The 19,886-nt window shown below is 49.4% G+C and overlaps 1 protein-coding gene across 2 annotated transcripts in view; it reads right to left on the bottom strand.

Moving 5' to 3' along the window:
* Positions 1 to 1,610: 1,610 nt before the first annotated feature.
* Positions 1,611 to 19,886, bottom strand: part of Ube3c (ubiquitin protein ligase E3C) — a 95,391-nt gene continuing 77,115 nt past the window's right edge. For both annotated transcript variants that reach the window (XM_078040933.1, XM_078040934.1), the window contains 4 exons: positions 14,076 to 14,264; positions 13,914 to 13,980; positions 8,086 to 8,216; positions 1,611 to 2,956 (listed from right to left, as the gene is read on the bottom strand). In XM_078040933.1, the coding sequence (XP_077897059.1) occupies positions 2,786 to 2,956; positions 8,086 to 8,216; positions 13,914 to 13,980; positions 14,076 to 14,264 (558 nt within the window). In that variant the 3' untranslated portion in view covers positions 1,611 to 2,785. The remainder of the gene's footprint in view (positions 2,957 to 8,085; positions 8,217 to 13,913; positions 13,981 to 14,075; positions 14,265 to 19,886) is intronic.

Genomic DNA, 19,886 nt, shown 5'->3' with positions numbered 1-19,886 from the left:
GTTCATGGTGCCCCCAAACAATTCCACTTGTGGCAAAGACCGCTGCTCACAGGTCACCACCACAGACATAAGAACAGAGTTGGAAATGTCATCAGACTGCTGAGATGCGGCCGCAGGGGATGCACACCTGTGATTCCAACCACTCAGAAGGGTGAGACAGGAGGTTGGAAAGTTCAAGGCCAGCCTCAGCAATGTAGGGAGGCCCTAAGCAACTTATTAAAACCCTCTCTCAAAATAAAAAGGCCTGGGGAGGGCCTGGGGGTGTGGCTCAGCAGTAGAGCCCTTGCCTGGCGTTTGAGAGGCACCAGGTTCCATCCTCAGCACCATATAGTACAATCAAGTCATTATGTCCACCTAGAACTAAAAATATTTTAAAAAGAAGTAACCTTCAACTGGGTGTAGCGGTGCAGGTCTGCAACCCTAGCTACTTGGAGGCAGAGGCAGGAGGATTACAAGTTTGAGGCCAGACTGGGCAACACAGGAAGCCCCTATCTCAAAACACAGTAAAAATGGCCAGGAGTGTGGCTCTGTGGTAGAGCTTGCCTGGCATGTCTAGACCCTAGGTTGGACCACAAAACAAACAACAAACAAAAAACCAACCTTCAGAGGCTTCTGGAATCGGAGATCGTGTGGTCAGTGCATCTTCCCACTGGACTGTGTGTCCACAGCCTCGGCAGATGGCCATCCAGCACCAGAAGCCTTGAGGCTAGTGGGGCCACCAAGTGCCCGACTGAACAGTCTGCTGGCCGTCCTGGGAGGTAGGCTGGCGGCAGGAGAAGCTGAAAGAGCATCCCTTCCTCTCACGCTGTTTATTTCTTTTTAAAGGACGAGACAGTTCACGTGCAGAGCTCACTGTGGCCTGCACGCTGGCACTGCGTGGCCAAGCAGCACAGTTGAGCAAGGGTAGACTGCAGGTCAGACTGGGCGGCCCTGCAGCTGGGCTGTGCTGCTCTGACAACGCTGCCTTACAAGCCCGATGGCAGACAGCTCGTGGAAATGCCTGCAACGAACTCAGCACTGAGCTGAAACCAGAACAGAACAGAACAGAACAGAAAGCAAATAAAAGGATGATTGAGTCCTCTCTGAAAACTTCTCAACAGCCTGAGGCAAACCAGAGACCTTGCAAGGGCTGGGGTTTGGCTTGCGGAGAGCACTTTCTTAGCATGGGTGAGGCACCACATATAAATAAGTGAATAAAATAAAGGTCCATCCACAACTAAAAAAAAAAAAAGATCTGGCAAGACAGCATCTGAGACTGGGCGGGCACTGGCCTCTCAACACCCTCCTGGCCCTCATGGCCCACAAGGAGCACCCTGGCCAGCAGCCTGCCTGGGGAGCTGTCACCTCACTGCAGCAGCCCTCCGGGGCAGGGCTCCAACACGATCTTGGAGAGAATAGAGTGCCAACCCTCAGCCACTGGAACATGAGTAAGTAAGTGCAGAGGGCCAAGGAAAGACACGGCCTGCGTCCCCGCCAGTCCTCTTCAGTCTCAGACATTCCAGGTCTAAAATACCAGTATCAAATACACAAAGATATGAACACTCAGCATAAACAACCTAAAAAAAACCCCCAAAGACAAATGCTATTTATTTGTTTATCAAGACTACAAATAGCATTTAAACACTTAATTTATTATTCAAATTAAGAAATTATACATTTTGTTTGATAACGGTCATTGTCTTAAAAGTGTCGTTCTGTTTTCCCATTTAGAAGCGTATTGCTGATTCTGGTCTATTGACTTCAATGGCCGACAGGCCTCCAGCGGAGGGGACGCGGGAGCACAGGGACTGGGTCTGCAGCACTCCCCAGCACCAGCTCGGCTGCTGGAGCAGCGAGCACCCGGTGCTGCTGAGGAGACAGAGGTCCTGATAAAGTGCCTTTGTGAGACTCCCCCTCCCCACACGTGCCAGGAACGCCCGTCTCCATGTCAGAGCAGCAGCCGGAAGCACGGGAGTGAGGTACCCCAAGATGCCCTGGGTGATGGGCACTGCAGCCGGACTGAGGAGGGCGCGTGGTCACGGAGAGACGCAGCCCGCCACTTTGGTTCAAATGACTTTAATAGAAGCTGCAGGGCCTCCACGCCCCCAGCCACCACTCACTGCAGGCCACACGCGTGCGGTGGTGTGTGGACCCTCCTTGGCCTCCCCCGGAAGCTCTCCAGGCACCACGTGGAGACAGACGAGAATGCATGACCACCTCACACCCCACAGCAATACCCAAGCCATCATGATGCAGGTCGACGCTACACTGAGAACAAGCATGCCGGTCCCACCTGGGAGAAACGGCGAGAGAAGCACAAGTACACTACCACCACCTACTGTCCGACCTAACCACGGGAGGCAGCAGGAAGTGCCTTTAGTTTTAACAATTAGGCTGTAAACAATCAACCACAGGAGAAGCAGTGGCCCCAGAGGGCGGCGCCTTGGCCCCTCAGTCGGTCACAGACCGTGGGGTGCCCCACAGGAGGTGGCAGCCGCGGCTCAGAAGGAGTCTAACAAGGTCAGCAAAGCCAAAGCTTCATCTTTGGTTAATTTCACTGAGTTGCCACTAGTCTAAAAACTGTGCTCTTCTTGGCAAAGTTACTACATCAGCCACCTGGCACGAAACAACTGTTAAGCAATGTCCATCTAAATAAGTGACCATGTTGTAATAAAAATCATCTAAAAAATGAGGGAGGGAGGAATGCCAGGAGGAGGGAGGAGCCTGGAGAGCCGGGGTCCAGCCGGAGCACTCTCTGGGCCTGGGGAGGTGCTGGCTGCTCTGGGAGGGTCGGGTCCAGCTCAGCTCAGCTTAGCTCAAAGCCAGCAGCACACTCGATGGCATAGAGCAGCTTGCTTCGCAGAAGTGTCTCATCGTAAAACTCTGGGAGCTTCAGTAGGTTCATGCAGGTGCTGGCTGTGGGGAGCCGCTCGAGGTCAGAGCCTCCGTTGTGAATGCAAAAGGCCGGGTACAGCTCCTGGAAGACAGCAAGGCACAGGACACACCTTACCCACACAGTCCTGCAGAAGCATGCACAAGAGTGCACACAGGGACACCCACTCCACAAGGAAGGGCCGAGGAGGATCTGCTCGGCATCAGCCCAGTGCTGTGCCCTGTGCTCGAGGCGCAGGCGCACGCGGGCTTACTGGAGGCCACCTCTCCAGGGAGCAGGGTTCCCGCAGGCTCTGCTGTTGGACCTTCAGAGATGTGCTCAATGTGTGGAAGGTGCACAGGTCAAGAGCTGACTTAGGGCAGGGTGGGGTGGCCATCAGCTGATGCAAAGATCAAGTGCTGTCTGTGTCACTGAAGGGCCATGCAGACAGCCATGGACAAGCCTGATCCAAGTGAGAGGAGGAAGGGAAGGAACCTGCAGACACTGGGGAAATTTAATAGAACCCTCTACCTAATCCCTGGTCCAAGCAGGGAATAAAGGTCATTACTGGGAAAAGAGACCAAATAGAAAACCAAAGGAACTCGGGCACAGGGTGCACACCTACGATCCCAGTGGCCTGGGAGGCTGAGGCAGCAGGATTACAAGTGCAAAGCCACCCTCAGCAACTTAGCAAGACCCTATCTCTAAATAAAATAATTATGACTCAGTGGTTAAGCATCCCTGGGTTCAATCTCTGGTAACCAAAACAAAACAAAACTTACAAGTCTACATCCATTTTTTTTTTTTTGGTAGTGCAGAAATGAAACTCAGGGGCTCAAACATGCTGAGTAAAACACAGCAGCCCCACACCAACTCGCCAGTCTAAGTCGGAGCCAGATAGTCTGAATTTGAACAAGCTTTCTCTACTCCTGACCAATGGGCAGCAATAATCAGGATGGTCTCAGACCCTGCTCCGCCCCCGATGGTCCCGCCTTGGAATCTTTGAATGTGCAGGGACCACTACTATTTTATGAGCTACACAAAGAAGCCACCAGTACTCTCACTAATGACAAGGGAAACAGAGGGGACCCAGAAGATGAGAGGAGATTAAAGAGACACACTGTGCGGACACGGCCTGCTGGCACTGAGCGCCGAGAGGAGCGTGGGGCATCTTCTGGATACTGACGGTGTTAGGAACCTCTATCTTTTAGATGTGGTAGGGCACTCTACAGTTAGGAGAAAGTGTGCCCCCACTCCCACAAGCCTGTGGTTTCTCACACAGTGGGAAGTCCTGGTGACCCTCCCCAACCAGTTTCTCATTCTTTATTTTTGGTACTGGGGACTGGAGTCAGTCAGTGGCACACGACCACTGAGCCACACCCCCAGCCCTATTTTGTATTTTCTATAGACAGGGTCTCACTGAGTTGCTTAGCACATCGCCACTGCTGAGGCTGGCACTGAACTTGCGATCTCCCTGCCTCTATCTCCCAAGCCTGTAGGATTATAGGTGTGAGCCACCGTGTCCTGCTACTCTCATTCTTTCTTGAGGGTGCATATAAACAGCATTATTTACTAATGGGTATGGGGGCTGTTTCAAAGATTTACAAACAATTATGTGATTAATAATTATGTTCTGAAGTCTACAACTGTCCATATGTAACTGTGGGCTAAATACCCACACATCATGCCTGGCTAAGTGCAGAGCTACTGTGAGAGATCCAAGGAGAAGTGGTCCCTTGGACACTAATAACCAGCGACTATGTCCTGCTCTTGAGCACAGACAGTGTCAGGTCAGCCTGGTGTTCCCACCCAACAGGGGGACGCCCGAGCACGGCCTGCCCTGGCCTGCTGGCTGCGGAGGCTGGCGGTCCATCTGGTTCGGGCCCTCACTGCAGCATGCAGATCAGGTCTGGGAAGCCAAGAGTTACCCGCCCGAGTGGCGCCCCAATGCTCTGGTGGGAGGGGAGAGGGCAGACTTCACTTAGCAGCCCAGGACAGGAGGTCAGGACTGAACCCCAGAACCATGACCTGAGGGCATGTGCGTGCCACACACACCTCCTCTTGGGAGCTGTACCCCAGCCCCAGGTAACACAGGGTGGAAAAGCCTGCCCACAAGCCGGTCATGGGATACACACAGGATGTACACATGGCACTCATGACATGAGAGACACTGATCCCCTCCCGATCACTCGAGTAGAGAAGGGAAAGCAGAATTGGAGCAGAGTTCCTATCCTGATGGGATTTCTGGGAGCAGCTGTCCACAGCCCCACATTGCTGCCGGCCAGAGCTTCTTACCCTCTGCTTACCCTTCTTACCCTCCTCTCCACTGTTAATATACCTCCACAGGAAACGCACGTGGGGCCAGGCGTGGTGGGGCAGCCTGGAATCCCAACAACAAGAGGCTGAGGCAGGAGGGTTCCAAGTTCAAAGCCAGCCCCAGCAACTTAGCAAGGCCCTGTCTCAAAATGAAAAGTAGAAGGTCTGGGGACGTGGCTTGGTGGTTACGCGCTCCTGGGTTCCACCCCTAAAAGTACACAGATCGTGTGTGTGCGCACACACACACTACACAGAGCATATAATATTTGCTAAAAACCACTGTTTCTCTTTCTAATTGTAGTTTATATGCTACTTTAAAATTGCTCATGAAAATGTTAGAACAGGAACCAAAGGACAACTAGAAATTACATTTAATTTACCACTCACCATTTTGAATATTCAGGGCAACTACTCTCTCAAGTGCTTGAAGAAACTAAAATGAAATCATCCTGTTTTTGAGGCAGAAAAGGATCTCCGCTGACAGGGGTGGTGAGTGCTGGCAGAGCCTCTGAGAAAGTGGGAATTCTCAGTGAATTCTGCAGTGAAACGCCACCCTGTAGGGTTTACTTCCTAATGCTAACTGAATTTTCCACTTGCAGCCTAAAAGGTGAAAAAATGAAGTTCTTCATTGAAATCCAAGTCGAGGGCACTTTCTGTGTATAATTAAACATAGTAGGACGGGAATCTGCATTAATCCAGAGTGAGAAAGTCATCAATTTATTATGTGGTCTGATGGTAACTTAGTGCTTTGGTACAGCACTTTAATGATTTTTTTTTTGGTCTGTAACAACTACATTTATTAAACACATTAAACTTTAATTAGCTTTAGCAGACGTTATTCTTCTGAGGGTTTTGTCACTTTTAGTGGGGCCTGCCTCTGCAGCCTGCAGGATGACAGCCCCTCCAGCCTGCAGGGTACTGGCAGCCTTCTAGGGGCACGCCGAGCCACGTCACAGGACAGCTGCACAAACACTTAGCGTGGAGAACTCTAAGTTTTGTGTGTAGCACGTAAGACAAAGTCCAGAACAGGAAGACCATCTCCTAGCACAGCGCAGCGCACCTTCCTGGCCTAGCAACTCAGTCATGCCTGCGCAGGGCCCTGTCAGGGAGACAAGTTCTCATCACCCTTTGTTTGGGATTTTAACAGTTAATGAACCAAAGCCAGGCACAGGAGCGCGTGTCTGTATTCCCAGCGATTTGGAAGGCTGAGGCAGGGCAATCAAAACTTAAAGGCCAGCTTCAGCAACTTAGCAAGACCCAGCCTCAAAATAAAAAATAAGAGGGATGATAGGGATGATGGAGATGTGATTTGGCGGTCAAGTGCCGCTGGTTTAAATCCCCAGAATTTAAAAAAAAAAAAAAAAAAAAAAAGAAAAAGAAAAAAAGAAAAGAAAAAGAAAAACAGGGTGTGGTGGTGCATGCCTATAATTCCAGTGGCTGGGGAGGCCGAGGGAGGAGGATTGGGAGGATGACTGGGAGTTCAAAGCCAGCATAAGCAACTTAGTGAAAATTAAATACAAAAGAAAAAAAAGGGCCGGGGATGTGGCTCAGTGGTGAAGCATCCTGGGTTCAGTACCCAGCACCAAAAAGGAGCTAAGGAACATGCCCTCCCCAACGTCTATGACCCCTGTGCAGGAGATGGTCTGGAGGTCTCTGTGTGCCAAGGTAGGCTAGCATTCTCTTGCACTCTCCCACGCGGGTTCCCCCATGCCCACTGGTTGGCACTGACTGCTCACCAGGGACAGGAGAGCATCCCTGGCCCCACTCTCTTTGCAGGGGAACAGGACCCCACCTAGGCTCTTCCTGGAGAGTCACGACCTCGAGGTTGGCACTGTTTTGAAATCCTTTCTGTCTCAAAAAGGTAATGCTTTCATTTTAGTTTCTTCAAGTACTTGAGAGAATACTGCCTCGTGTCCTCAGAATAATGCTGAGTGTTGAATTATTAATGTTATTTCTAGTTCTCCTTTGGTCCCTGTCCTAACATAAGATCAAGGCCAGTCTGGGCAACGTGGTGAGACCCTGTCACAAAATACAACAATGCTCAATCCTCAGTACCAAAAACAGAAGAGCAGAAAAACACACGTAAGTGGCAAGACTATTCTCGGTGCTGCACATGGCGCCTGCACTCTTTCACCTGCTGATGCCCTGGGGGCCGGCAGGCAGTGCTCCCTGCCATGAGGGCCACTCTCCACCCATGGGAGGAAGAGCCAGCCAGGAGCATCCCCCGGTACAGTGCCGATTGCTCACTCAGGACCACACACTTTTTGTGGTACAGAGACTGAACCCAGGGCACTTTACCATTGAGCATCATCCCCAACCCTTCCTAATTTCCTAATTTTTTCTGAGACAGGGTCTTGCTAAGTTACCCAGGCTGGCCTGAATCTTACACCCTTCTGCCTCAGCCTCCTGTATTTATTTATTTTTTGGTACCAGGGATTGAACCCAGGGGTGTTTAACCACTGAGACACATCCCCGCTTTTTAATACTTTATTTACAGACAGAGTCTCACTAAGTCGATTAGGGCCTTACTGCATTGCTGAGGCTGGCCTTGAACTTGTGATCCTCCTGCCTCAGTCTCATCAATTCAGTGAGGCACTCTGCCACCATATCCAGCTCTGCAAGCAATTTCAATTGCTAAAAATAATAATCCAAGTTATATGCGGTCAACATTAATACCCAGAGGTAGAGCTAGGCAACACGAGGCACACGGCTGCGAGGGTCAGGACGTTTTCTTCCAGTCATGCTAAGAACTGCCCCAGACCCCAAAGACCCACGGGACTCCTGCTTGTCCAGCTACTCCAGCTGGATGCAGGGTCACCCCTGGGCCACTCCAGCACAACGTGGGCTGCCATGGCAGCAGGCTGGTGCAGGGCACACTCCAGGCCGGGAACTTGGCGAAGAGCATGCAGGTGGTGTACCTTGAACCCCAGGAGAGGGGGGCGGGAACAGCTCGTCACAAACTTGAGGAGCTTGCGCTTCTCTTCATCAGTGAAACCTTCTACGACTCTCCAGAAGATTTTAATGACAGGGTGATCGGCAGAATAGCCTCCTAAGAGAAAACGGACAGACATCTTATTGAAAGTAAAACACACAGGGCTGGGGCGGGGCTCAGTGGCAGAGCACTTGCCTACCTTGTGTGAGGCTCTGCTCACATGACTGAGTCGGAGGGACTGAGTCTGCTCAACCCTTTACACCACATGAAAACAAATACATAACACATACAAAAGCAGGGTGCGCCTTCTTGCGCTCTGTGGCCCTGGGCTGAACCCAGGGCCTCGTGCTTGTTGGGCACATGCTCTGCCACAGAGCCACATCCCAGCCTTTTTTACTGTTTCTGTGGAGACAGTGTCTCACTGAAGCGCCCAGGCTGGCCTGGGACTTGGGATCCTCCTGCCTCATCCCCGGGAGGGGCTAGGAATAGAGGGTGTGCTGCTGCGTCTGGCCAGCAGGGTCCATGGGATGCTCTGCAGGTCTGAGGTCAGCAATCAGAGGGAACTGCAGGTTCCACCAGGCCTGTCTTGAAAGCTAATCCTAAAAACCATCTGGCCCTCACCCCAGAGACGGTGGGCAAAGCATGAGGGACCAAGTGTCAGGTCTGCTGAGGCAGACAAGAACAGAACAGGAACAGGCAGGTGGTTGGTCACAAGACAAACACTGGTGGCACGAGGCTCTGCTTTCTAGGAACTCTGCTGGTCAGAAACCAAAACCTGCTGAGCAAACCAGAACGTGCAGGGCTTCACAAGTGGTCAGTGCACCCAAACACGGTGGACCCTGGGTACCGGCCATGCCTAACAACCAACCTCACATGTGAGTAGGAGACTATTGTAAATGTCGGGTCTGCTACTTACAACTTTTAATCTCCTTAAGTGCTTCCTAAAACTAAGATAATTGCTCTAGTTGTTCCCTTATTCTTAATACACTACAGAAATAATATCAATAAGACATCTTAAGTGCATCAATTGGCACCAAATGAATATGGTAATTCTTTAACCCTATTTACTGGAACAGCCAAGATCATTCAAGGTGGAAGGTTTCAGTGAGAGTGGGTCATTCAAACCACCCAAGACAAATTCTTGGCAAAGAAAGGTCGGATGGATTTCACTTTCTTAAGCTTATGTCCCGAGAGTCAGGACAATGTGATCTTGGTGCTATTTGCCTTCTCATAAAATCTGAGCTCAAATTTAGAGCAAACAGGTTAACTACAGAATACACACACACACACACGATATTTAACATATTTAGAATTTTACAACTGTGCAACAAAATCCGGCTTTGAATATTTCTATGTCCTCAAAAAGATTCTAATCCAAAGAAAACCATGAACCGACTGTATGGTAAACATACTTCTAGGTGTTTCATATACAAATAGCATTCAGCAGAACACAGGGAGCTGGGTAGAATTTGTTGTTATGGTGGTAAAATACATAAAATTCACCATTTAAACTACCCCACCCAACCCTACACTGGGGATTGAACCCAGAGCCCTTTACAACCCCTTTTGTTGATTTATGAGACAGGGTCTGTCTGAGGCTGGTCTTGAACTTGGGATCTTCCTCCCCAGCCTCCCCAATCACTGGGATTACAGGAATACATGACTCCGTCTGTATATCTTGATGGTTTCTTTTGAAACACAAAATATTTTAACTCAGAGGAAGGAGGAGGTATCGATATCCTTTTCTGGATCCCATGTTGGTATAACAACTACAATCCGACTGCTCTAAAGCCATGAAGCCCTGCCGTGTGCTCTTCATAGATTCTGGAGTCCTAGCGCTTACCTATCCTGAGTTCACCTTTGGGTGTATGTGGCATAAGGTTCTAAGTGCAGTCATTCTCGGACGGGTACCGTCCCAGTACCTGCCCAATCGTCCTGGGTCCTTCTGAAAAGCCAGCTGACCACAGCTGCAAGGACTTGTTTCCGATTCCAAACTGGGTTCTGTTGAAGGCGCGCCTGTGCGTGGGTCGAGACCATGCTGCCGGACCGCAGTGGCTTGGTACTAGGTTCTGAATCAGGACTAGGTCTTTCAATCTTCTTCTACCAAATTACTTTGGCTAACCTTGATCCTTTTTAACTTTTAAAAATATATTTTTTAAATATATTTTTTTAGTTGTAGATGAACACAACATCTTTGTTTATTTTTATGAGGTGCCGGGGATCAAACCCAGTGCCTCACACATGCTATGTGAGCGCTCTACCACTGAGCCCAACTCCAGCCCCTTGATCTTTTTTAAATTCTTTTTTGGTCCCAGGGATGAACTCAGGGGCAGTTTACCACTGAGTCACATCCACAGCCCTATTTGGTATTTTATTTAGAGACAGCGTCTCACTGAGTTGCTAAGTGCCTCGCCACTGCTAAGGCTGGTTTTTAAGTCAGGATCCTACCGTCTCAGCCACCTGAGCTGCTGGGGTTACAGGCATATGCCACTGTGCCTGGCTTGATCCTTTTTTAAATACACACACACACACACACACACACACACACACAAGTTGTAGATGGACACAATATCTTTATTTTATTTACTTATTTTTATGTGGCACTGAGGATCAAATCCAGCATCTCACACATGCTAGCAAGCACTCTACTCCTGAGCTACAACCCCAGGCCTATTTTTTTTTTTTTGGGGGGGGGGGCGGATATAGGGATTGAACTTAGGGACAGTTGACCACTGAGCCACATCCCCAACCCATTTTGTATTTTACTCAGAGATAGGGTCTGAGTTGCTTAGCGCCTTTTTGTTGCTGAGGCTGGCTTTGAACTTGTGATCTTCCCGCCTCAGCCTCTCCACCCACTGCATCTGGCCCTAGGCCAAATCTTGATCCTTTATGTTCAAAATAAATTTTAAAATCACCTTTATTATTTCTACAAAAAACTCTGCTAGGATTTTGACAGAGACCAGACTAGATTTATAGATCAATTTGAAGGGAATTACCATTTTAACGATGGAATGAGTCTTCCAATCCATGTACTTAATCTCCTTTAATTTCTCTTAAAATGTTTGCAGTCCTCAGTGTACAAGTCTATATTTACTTTGCTAAGTTTATTTGGGTTTCATCCTTTCTAATGCTATGATGAGTGGAGTTATCTGATTCCATTCTTGGACTGTATACAGAATTACAACCAGTGTCTATGTGTCAACCTGAACAATCCTGCTGAGTTTTTAGGGCTTTTTTTGTCACTTTATCCATGACAAGTTTTACTTCTTTCTCTGGTTTTCAAACGGACGTCTTTCTTCCCACGTTCTCTTCGGTTTCCTACTGCCTGCCTGCCTCGTGGCACCAGCTAGAGACCCAGAGCCACGCTGCAGGAATGGTGACAGGCCACCCTGTCTGGTGTGCCTGGCACTCAGGGTGCTGCCAGGGGCCATGCAGGGTCTGGGGCAGGCTCAGGGGCTCCCTCCCAGCCCGGCCGCCTGAGCATTTTGTCTTGAGTTCAGAAGCCTCCGGTGGGTGCTGGCTTTCCCTCTACCGAGAGGCTCCTGTGGGCTCTGTCCTTCCACTGCCCTGTGTCGGACTGCACGAATGGACCTGCGGGTGTCTGGGTAAACACCCTGGCTTAGTCCCTTCAACTCGCCACAGCTTCAGTTCCCGTTCCCCAACCTTGCTGCAGCGCTGGGGGCTGAACCCAGTGCTCCACCTGAGCCACACCCCCAGCTCTTCTTCACTTTCATTTTTAGACAGGATCTTGCTAAGCTGACCAGGCTGGCCTTGGACTCATGACCCTCCTGTCCCAGCCCCCAGAGTTGCTGGGACTGCAGGTGTGTGCCAACGAGGCTGGCTCCTGGACTCAGTTTTCTGATGTTCTGCTCAAGATTCCTACTTACATGTTCATAAGGGATATTAATCTATACTTTTATTTGTGTGTATTTTTTGGTCTGCTCTGATATTAGACTAATGAAGACCACTGAGCAGGGGATCTTTTGATCTCCTTGGCCTGGGCTGAAAGTCCCGCCCAGGGTATGTGTTATGGCTTAAAAATTATTTGAAAAGGAATGTACACTCATTTCAAGATGTTTTTTTTTAAAAAAAGAAGAGCACATTGAAAATGTGGGATGACACAAACTGTTTCAGAATCTGCTGCGTCTTCCACTCCAAGTGTTTTCTATGAGCCACATAAAGTACTCAGCGTGTCAGGGCCCATGACAATAGGAATGGGTGGCTCACAGCACCTACCCCTTTCACACTCCCATTGAGCCTGGTGTCCAGGTGAGGAAGGGCTGCAAGGGCAGAGGGTGTGCTCGGCCTGGTCAGGGGCTGGCGTGAGCCAGATCCACTTGCAATTCACTTCCCAGGATGCTCACATCCTGTGGAGGGCAATCCTCCACCTCGCGCCCACCTTCTACTGAGACAAATGACGACAGGCAGGAACACACACTGCGCTCACTGTGCTCTGAGGTCAAATACACCAGATCAACTGCACCAACAGGGACAGTGCAGAAACACGTTTTTACTACTGATGTTACACAAACACACAAAATCCCAGAATGTCTACTATAAACACAAGCTCACATAGTACTAGAGAAATGAAGTACAATGAAGACCACACCGACACCACAGTGGTTGTGTAAAATCTTGCATTAAGGGGGACCCTTTTCTTTTTCTTTCAACTACTACTGAGTAGACACAGGGCTTAAACAAAAGAAAGCAAAGCAAAACCCAGGAACTTGTAACACTCAGGATGTCGGAGGACTCTCCACGGGCCTAGGGCCATGTGCCTTCTTGGGGAAGTAGAGGTTTAAGGCTTTGTGCCCATTTGTATAAGTGGGATTTTGCCTGCTCAATGAACTTGCAGAATATTAAAAATATACTCTGGGTCCAAATTCCTTGTCAGATATATGTATTCTGAACATTTTTGACTCATTTGTGCCTTTTCATTTTCTTAAAAAGGAGAAAGGTATACATTTAATTTAATCAGAAAGTAAATAGTGTTGTGGGAGGATTGTGAAGTGAAATCAAATTCCATGCATGTACGATTTTGTCGGGACTAACTCAGTTACTGTGTATGACTACAATGCTCTAACAAAACCTGGAGGGTGAGTACTTGAGTCCTGGCTCAGTGGTAGAGTGCTTACCCGGCACGCACAAGGACCTGGGTTCAATCCCCAGCACCATAGGGGAAAAAAAGTCTCTTTATCAGTGTGCTGTGTGTATGGGGGTGAGCCTATTTGTTTCTTGGTGCTGCACCTCTCAGCCACAGCCCTGGCCTCTAGCTCTCACCTGGAGACAGGTGTTGCTCAGCTGGGAGGTCCCAGGTGTGTTCCCCTGCGCCAGACCCAGCACTGCTTTTAACAGCAAAAGACCAGAAGCACGCCCGAGGTGGGGCTCAGGGGGAGCTTGCCTCCCACACGGGGACCCTGGGTTCCCCCTTCCATCCCCAGCAACATCCCTCTAAAAAAAAAAAAAAAAAAAAAAAAAAGCAAAAAAAGCGCAAATGCTCCCAAGTGGAAACTTACAGAGGGAGGATATGAAGAGGCAAAGAAGCCCAGAGACAAGGGGACAGGAAGAGGTTTCGCCAGGCACTGTGTCCAGCACTCTGTAGTCTTGTCTTTCTTTTTGGTGCTGGGGATTGAGCCCAGGGGTGCTTTAATAGTTAGCCACATCCCCAACCCTTTTGAGACAGGCAGGATCCTGCAAGTTGCACAGGTTGTTCTTGATCTTGAGATCCTCCTGCCTCCGTCTCCTGAGGAGCAGGGATTACAGGCATGTACCTGACTAGCACTCCAGTGTTTGAGCAATGCAAATTAAACGTACCTGAATAGTTCGTAAAGGATTTTAGGTCCTCCAGACTTATGGGAACTTGTGCACCAGAAATTAATACCTGGGGGGAAAAAAAGTCCGAATAGTAGCACATTTTAAGGAAGGCTTTTTATTCCCCGAGACGACTACGTCCCTGAGCGTCGGCACGCAGGGTACCTGAATCTCCTGCTGGTCGAACATCCGGAGCCACTCTAGGCTGACGACGTTAGCCAGGCCCTGTCGGAAAGCCAGGCAGTGTGGGCGGATCTGCTTGTTCAGCCTGTAGTCTGCCACCAGGTGGATGTACGCGATGCGGTTGGCACTGGTGACGGGGATATCCTTCCCACCAAGCTTGAGTTCAACTACCTGGAAGTAAAATACAGCACCATCAGGACCCTCCAAGCATGTGACAGGGCAAAACGAGGCTCCCTGCTGGTTTTCGAGAGCCACCATTCTGCCTTTTGCAAGCACTAAGGCAGGACTAAGGCAGCCCGCAGCAGCGTACCCCAGGGCTTCATTTTAAGTCAGTGGTCACAGTGGGCAAGGACATGAGTCCAGGGGTCACCCAAGTAAAAGGTCCATGCGGGAGGAGACACCCTAAGGAACTAAGGCTGTGGGAAACAGCTACTCGCGTCCGTAGCACTGCTGGGCTTCCCCTGTGAGGAGCCAGGCTCAGGACCTGGCTCCAGGGCCTGCAGCAGCGCTGGTGAGCATAGCACTGTGGTGAGGACGCACAGCCAAGGGACACAGCTGCCCCTCACTGTGCCCTTAAACCTTTCCCCAGGACGAAGCCGTGCAGCCTGCTTTGTGCATCTGGAGTGTTGTGAGGGTGTAGTCGCCTGGCAGAACCCCACAGACCACCCAAACACAGCAGTGCCATCTACACAAGAGCTCGCTTTTACTTTATTTTGCAATGCTTGGCTCAACCCAGGGTCTCACTCATGCTGGACAATGCTCTACAACTGAGCCACACCCCCAGCCTAAGAGTTGACTTTTAAAGTTCCTTGAAGGGGCTGGTTCAGTGATGGAATGACATATTGACAAGGGCGCTACTCTGGTGGACACCAAGAATGGCCCCCAGTGGGCTCCCTAGCCTGTTTTGTTTTTTTGGGTACTAGGTATTGAACCCAGGTACACTTAACCACTGCGTCACATCCCAGCCAAGCCCTTTTTATTTTGTATTTTGAGACAGGATCTTGCTAAGTCCTTGGGGCCTTGCTAAATTGCTGAGGTTGGTCTCCACCTTGTAATCTTCCTGCCTCCGGCTCCCGAGTCCCTGGGATTATAGGTCAGTGCTGCTGTGCAGGGCCTGCTAGCCTTCTCTCAGACGGCCCGTCATTAACACCCCCAATGACTTTCTTCTCACAGCCTTTAGACCTTGTACATGTTTCACATTCCCAGAGTGACAAGATGGGGCCGCCCTCTAGGCGAGGGCTCTTACACCTGATTTCTTACCGCATCACAGAAAAGCCATTTCAATCACCCTACATTTGCATAGTCTGCTTATTCTTATTTTTGTAAAGATTATATACCTTTAAACCTCAGAGTTGAATTTGTTGAATTTCAACTCTTTGGCTCCATCTTTCTTCTGATGAACCTGCAATTGTAGGAATAATGGGTCTGACAGTGAGCTTCCAACCGTGGCCTCTGGGTGAGCAAAGACTGCTCCTTACCTTAAGTCCTTCACTTACACTCCAACAGTCCACCTGTTGGCCAAGTCTCACCAAACTAGCCTTCACATTTACACGCATTAAATTTTAAACTGATAAAGGCAGGTAATAAATGATGATGTGCCTGTGTGATCTGGAAGACAAAGGACCAGTGAAGTTCTCAGCTAAAGGAACATATGACCTTGCCTCATCACACAAAACTGGTATTTCTTTTTTTTAAATATTTATTTATTTTTATTTTTTCTTAGTTCTCGGCGGACACAACATCTTTGTTTGTATGTGGTGCTGAGGATCGAACCCGGGCCGCAGGCATGCCAAGCGAGCGCGCTACCGCTTGAGCCACATCCCCAGCTCCCAAAACTGGTATTTCTAACAACTTTAAAATGCTTGCATTACCAAAATCCTCTCTCAGGCTAAATCTAAATAACTCTGTGTGTGTGTGTGTGTGTATACACACACATTTTTGAGGGGGGTACTGGGGATTGAATTCAGGGGGCACCTGACCTCTGAGCTACATCCCGAGCCCTATTTTGTATTTTATCTAGAGACAGGGTCTCACTAAGTTGCTTAGCACCTCGCTGTTGCTTAGGCTGGCTCCTGTCTCGGCCTCCTGAGCTGATGGGATTATAGGCTTGTGCCACTCCGCCTGGCACAACTATGCATATTTTAAAAGTCACATCAAGCGCCTACTGAAATTCAGGGTGGGAGGACACACTTAAGAGGCTCCCCAGCAGGCACTGCACCTCTGGGCTGGTGGTGGCTGGCTGGGACCTGCAGCTGCACTGCTCACTGACCCTCTAGCTCCATCTTTCTGAGTGAGGAGGTGGCCTACCCAAGGCCACGGGGCTCACGTGCGGCCTCCCACGTGGCAGATGACCTCAGTGATCTGCTCCAGGAGGATGTGCATATACACCAGCAGTCTAAAGTTTCATGTACATTATTAAACAGCACAGACACAGCCATACTGATTATAGCAAAGAAAACAAATCTGGCAGCAGCAGCATTGCTGTGAGAGGGAAGAATGAACAATGATCTGGCAGCAGGATGAAGGATCTGTGCATTAAAGATCTTAAATCACAGTGTTATAAATGTAACCCTAAAGAGAGAACTACCTATGTATATCTACCTCTACAAAAAAGCCAAAAGATTCTCTCCAAACTAGGTTGTTGAGAGCCACAGCCAAAGGGGCCCCAGCAAACTTCTAGCTGCCAGCAAACTTCCAGCTGCCGGCTGATGATCCACTGACTTTCTCAGTTCTTCTAATGAGCATCTTTAGTGCAATTCTTTTCCTTTTTTTTTTTTTTTTTTGAGAGGGGTGCTAGGGATTGAAACCAGGAGCTCTCAACTACTGAGCCATACCTCCAGCCCTTTTTGTATTTTATTTAAAGACAGGGTCTCACCGAGTTATTTAGGGCCTTGATGTGTTGCTGAGGTTGGCTTTGGGATTTTAAGTGTGTGCCAGGGTGCCCAGTTGCAATTACTCTAACACATTGCCATCTATAACTCCTAAACTTAGTAGGCAATCTTGTGCTTGTAGCAGACTCCAGCACTGCCTGCAGGGACCTGATGGAGGCCCAGGTGGGGCACAGCCCTGCAGGGCTCAGGAGCTTTCACTCGCTCTTACAAGTTACCCAGGAGGCACAGAGCACATCGCCCTGAACTCTGAAAACAAACCTCACCTGCCAACTAACCTTGGAATTTTGCACTATTGAGACTTTTGCTGTACACTACGAAGAAGACATCAAAACTAAAGCAGCTACATAAGTTGCAACATGGTCCTGCATCTCTTGTCCCCCGCCCTCACACTTATTTTGGTACCAGGGATTGAACCTGGGGTGCTCAACCACTGAGCCACATCCCCAGCCCTCCTTTTTATATTTTATTTAGAGACAGGGTCTCACTGAGTTGCTTAGTTAAGTTGCTAAGGCTGGCTTGGAACTTTCGATCCTCCTGCCTCAGCTCCCAAATAGCTGGGATGACAGGTGAGCACCACTGCATTCAGCTAAAACTCTTTATTTTTATGTGGTGCTGAGGATCGAACCCAGTGCCTCATGTATGCCAGGCGAGCGCTCTACCACTGAGCCACAACTCCAGCCCCTAAAACTTTTCTGATTGTGACCCCCAGGTGCAGCTTTTCTGTGGGCTGGCTCAGAGCTGTCCCTGCTTCCAGGCCCTGCGTGCTCAGTCGAAACCTCTTCTTCTGCAGAGGTGCTCAAACGTGTCTTTGCTCCTGGTTTTCCCACCAGCTCTGACACCACCCACCACAGGATGTCACATACTGCAGGCCCGACACGCCCAGCACTGGCTCTGGAATGACACAGGGGCTCTCCCTGGAGTCCAAGAGGAAGCCGATTTCCTAGCAGGTGAGACCTGACAGCCACCTGCATCTTGACCTTCCTCTTGCCTTGGGTTCCGTTTCCTCCTCCTCCATTTTTGCTGGAGCATCACAGTTAACGTTAGAGTGGGCTTTGTCACACATGTGCACACGCACACCGTGACACCACACTCTGGCCACACCCAGCCCAGCACTTTTCCGTTCCCTCTCCTCCTCTCACTGGGTCCCTTTCCTCGACTGATCTTCCTTTGATTTTCATGAGATCTGCCCCCATCTTTTCCTTTTTCCTCTCTAGATTCCACAGATGACCCTTGACCTTCTGAGTTTGGCTTATTTTACTTAACATACTGTTCCCAAGTCCCATCCACTTTCCTGAAAATGACATCATCTCATTTTTCTTTATGGCTGAGTCGAACTTGGTTGTGCGTGTGCGCCACATTTCCTCCATCCATTCACCCACTGAGGGACCCTAGGCCGGCACCACGTGTGGCTGTTATGGACTGTACTGCTATATACACGGGGATGCGCATGTCATATGACTTGAGTTCTTCAGGTCAACACCGAAGGGTAGAACAACTGGGTCACGTCTAGCGGTTCGGTGTCTATAGTCTTTTGAGCCTCAGCCTCCTGAGCCGCTGGGATCACAGGCGTGTGCCACCACCGCACCCAGGTATTTTCTATTTTTGAGACAGGGCCTCACTAAGTTGTCCAGCTGGCCTTGAACTTGTGATCCTCTTGCCTCAGACCCTCACGTCACTGGGATTACAGGTGTGTGTGTCACCATGAGCAGCTCTAAATTTATCTTTAAGTGATACATAAAAACAAAATTGTATGAATTTATGAGATACTATAGGTATTTGATACATTTATGCACCGCGTAATGTTTGAGCAGGTTAAACATATCCATCTCATCTACCATTTCTGTTATGGTAAAAACATTCAAACTCCTTTCTTGGGGTTGGGGCTATAGCTCAGTTGGTAGAGTGTCTGCCTTACATGCACAAGGCCCTGAGTTCAATCCCCAGCACCACAAAACAAGCAACAGACTTTCTCCTGGATTTTTACTGTTGTCTGTAGTCAGCCTACTGTGCACACCAGGTGTGATTTTGTGGTGTGGGGATGGAAGCCCTGGGCCCACACCCACCTTGCACCAGAACTTATCCCCATCTAGTGGAGGGATTTCTAAGCTGGGCAAAGCTCATGAACGACCCAAAGGCCTAGATTAGAACCGGGTGATAATATCCATTTGAGAAACAACTGCAAAGTTTACAAGAGTATATTTGTGGGTAAAATCTAGCTGTTAGATTCAGAAAAGCTCTGCTCTAGAGAAACACCAACACACCTGTCTTTCCTGTGATTTGACTTTTTACTCTGAAAAGGAAATGTGAATTGAGAAAGCACAGGAGGGGGCTGGGGATGTGGCTCAAGCGGTAGCGCACTCGCCTGGCATGCGTGCAGCCCGGGTTCGATCCTCAACACCACATACCAACAAAGATGTTGTGTCCACCGAGAACTAAGAAATAAATATTAAAAAAAAAAATTCTCTCTCTTATCTATCTGTCTGTCTATCTATCTATCTATCTATCTGTCTGTCTGTCTGTCTGTCTGTCTGTCTATCTATCTATCTATCTATCTATCTCTTTAAAAAAAAAAAAGAGGAAGCACAGGAGGTCACTCACACACCTAACAAGCCTGGGCCACATGAGACATTAACAAGTATGCCTTCCAACTCCCGCGGGAGCCTCTCGCGCCATCCCCGAGCAGTCTGACTGTGGCCATTGTATGGGGGATGACCAAGGCTGGAGCGGACAGGCCCTGCCAGCAGCACCTCAGGTGCTGCTACCTCAGGCCATCCAGGCCCACTGAGCCCCACCTGCTGCCCACACTCTCCATGTCTAAAGCAGGGCTCAGGTGGCAGCCACTCATCTACACATCTCAGCATGCTGCACACATGTCCACTGCAGCCTTCGGCCAAAAGAAGGA

This window comes from Ictidomys tridecemlineatus, chromosome 2 (assembly GCF_052094955.1).
Source record: "Ictidomys tridecemlineatus isolate mIctTri1 chromosome 2, mIctTri1.hap1, whole genome shotgun sequence".
Taxonomy (NCBI): Eukaryota; Metazoa; Chordata; class Mammalia; order Rodentia; family Sciuridae; genus Ictidomys; species Ictidomys tridecemlineatus.
Note: the sequence above shows the minus strand (reverse complement) of the source record. Positions and strands in the feature narration are given on the sequence as shown.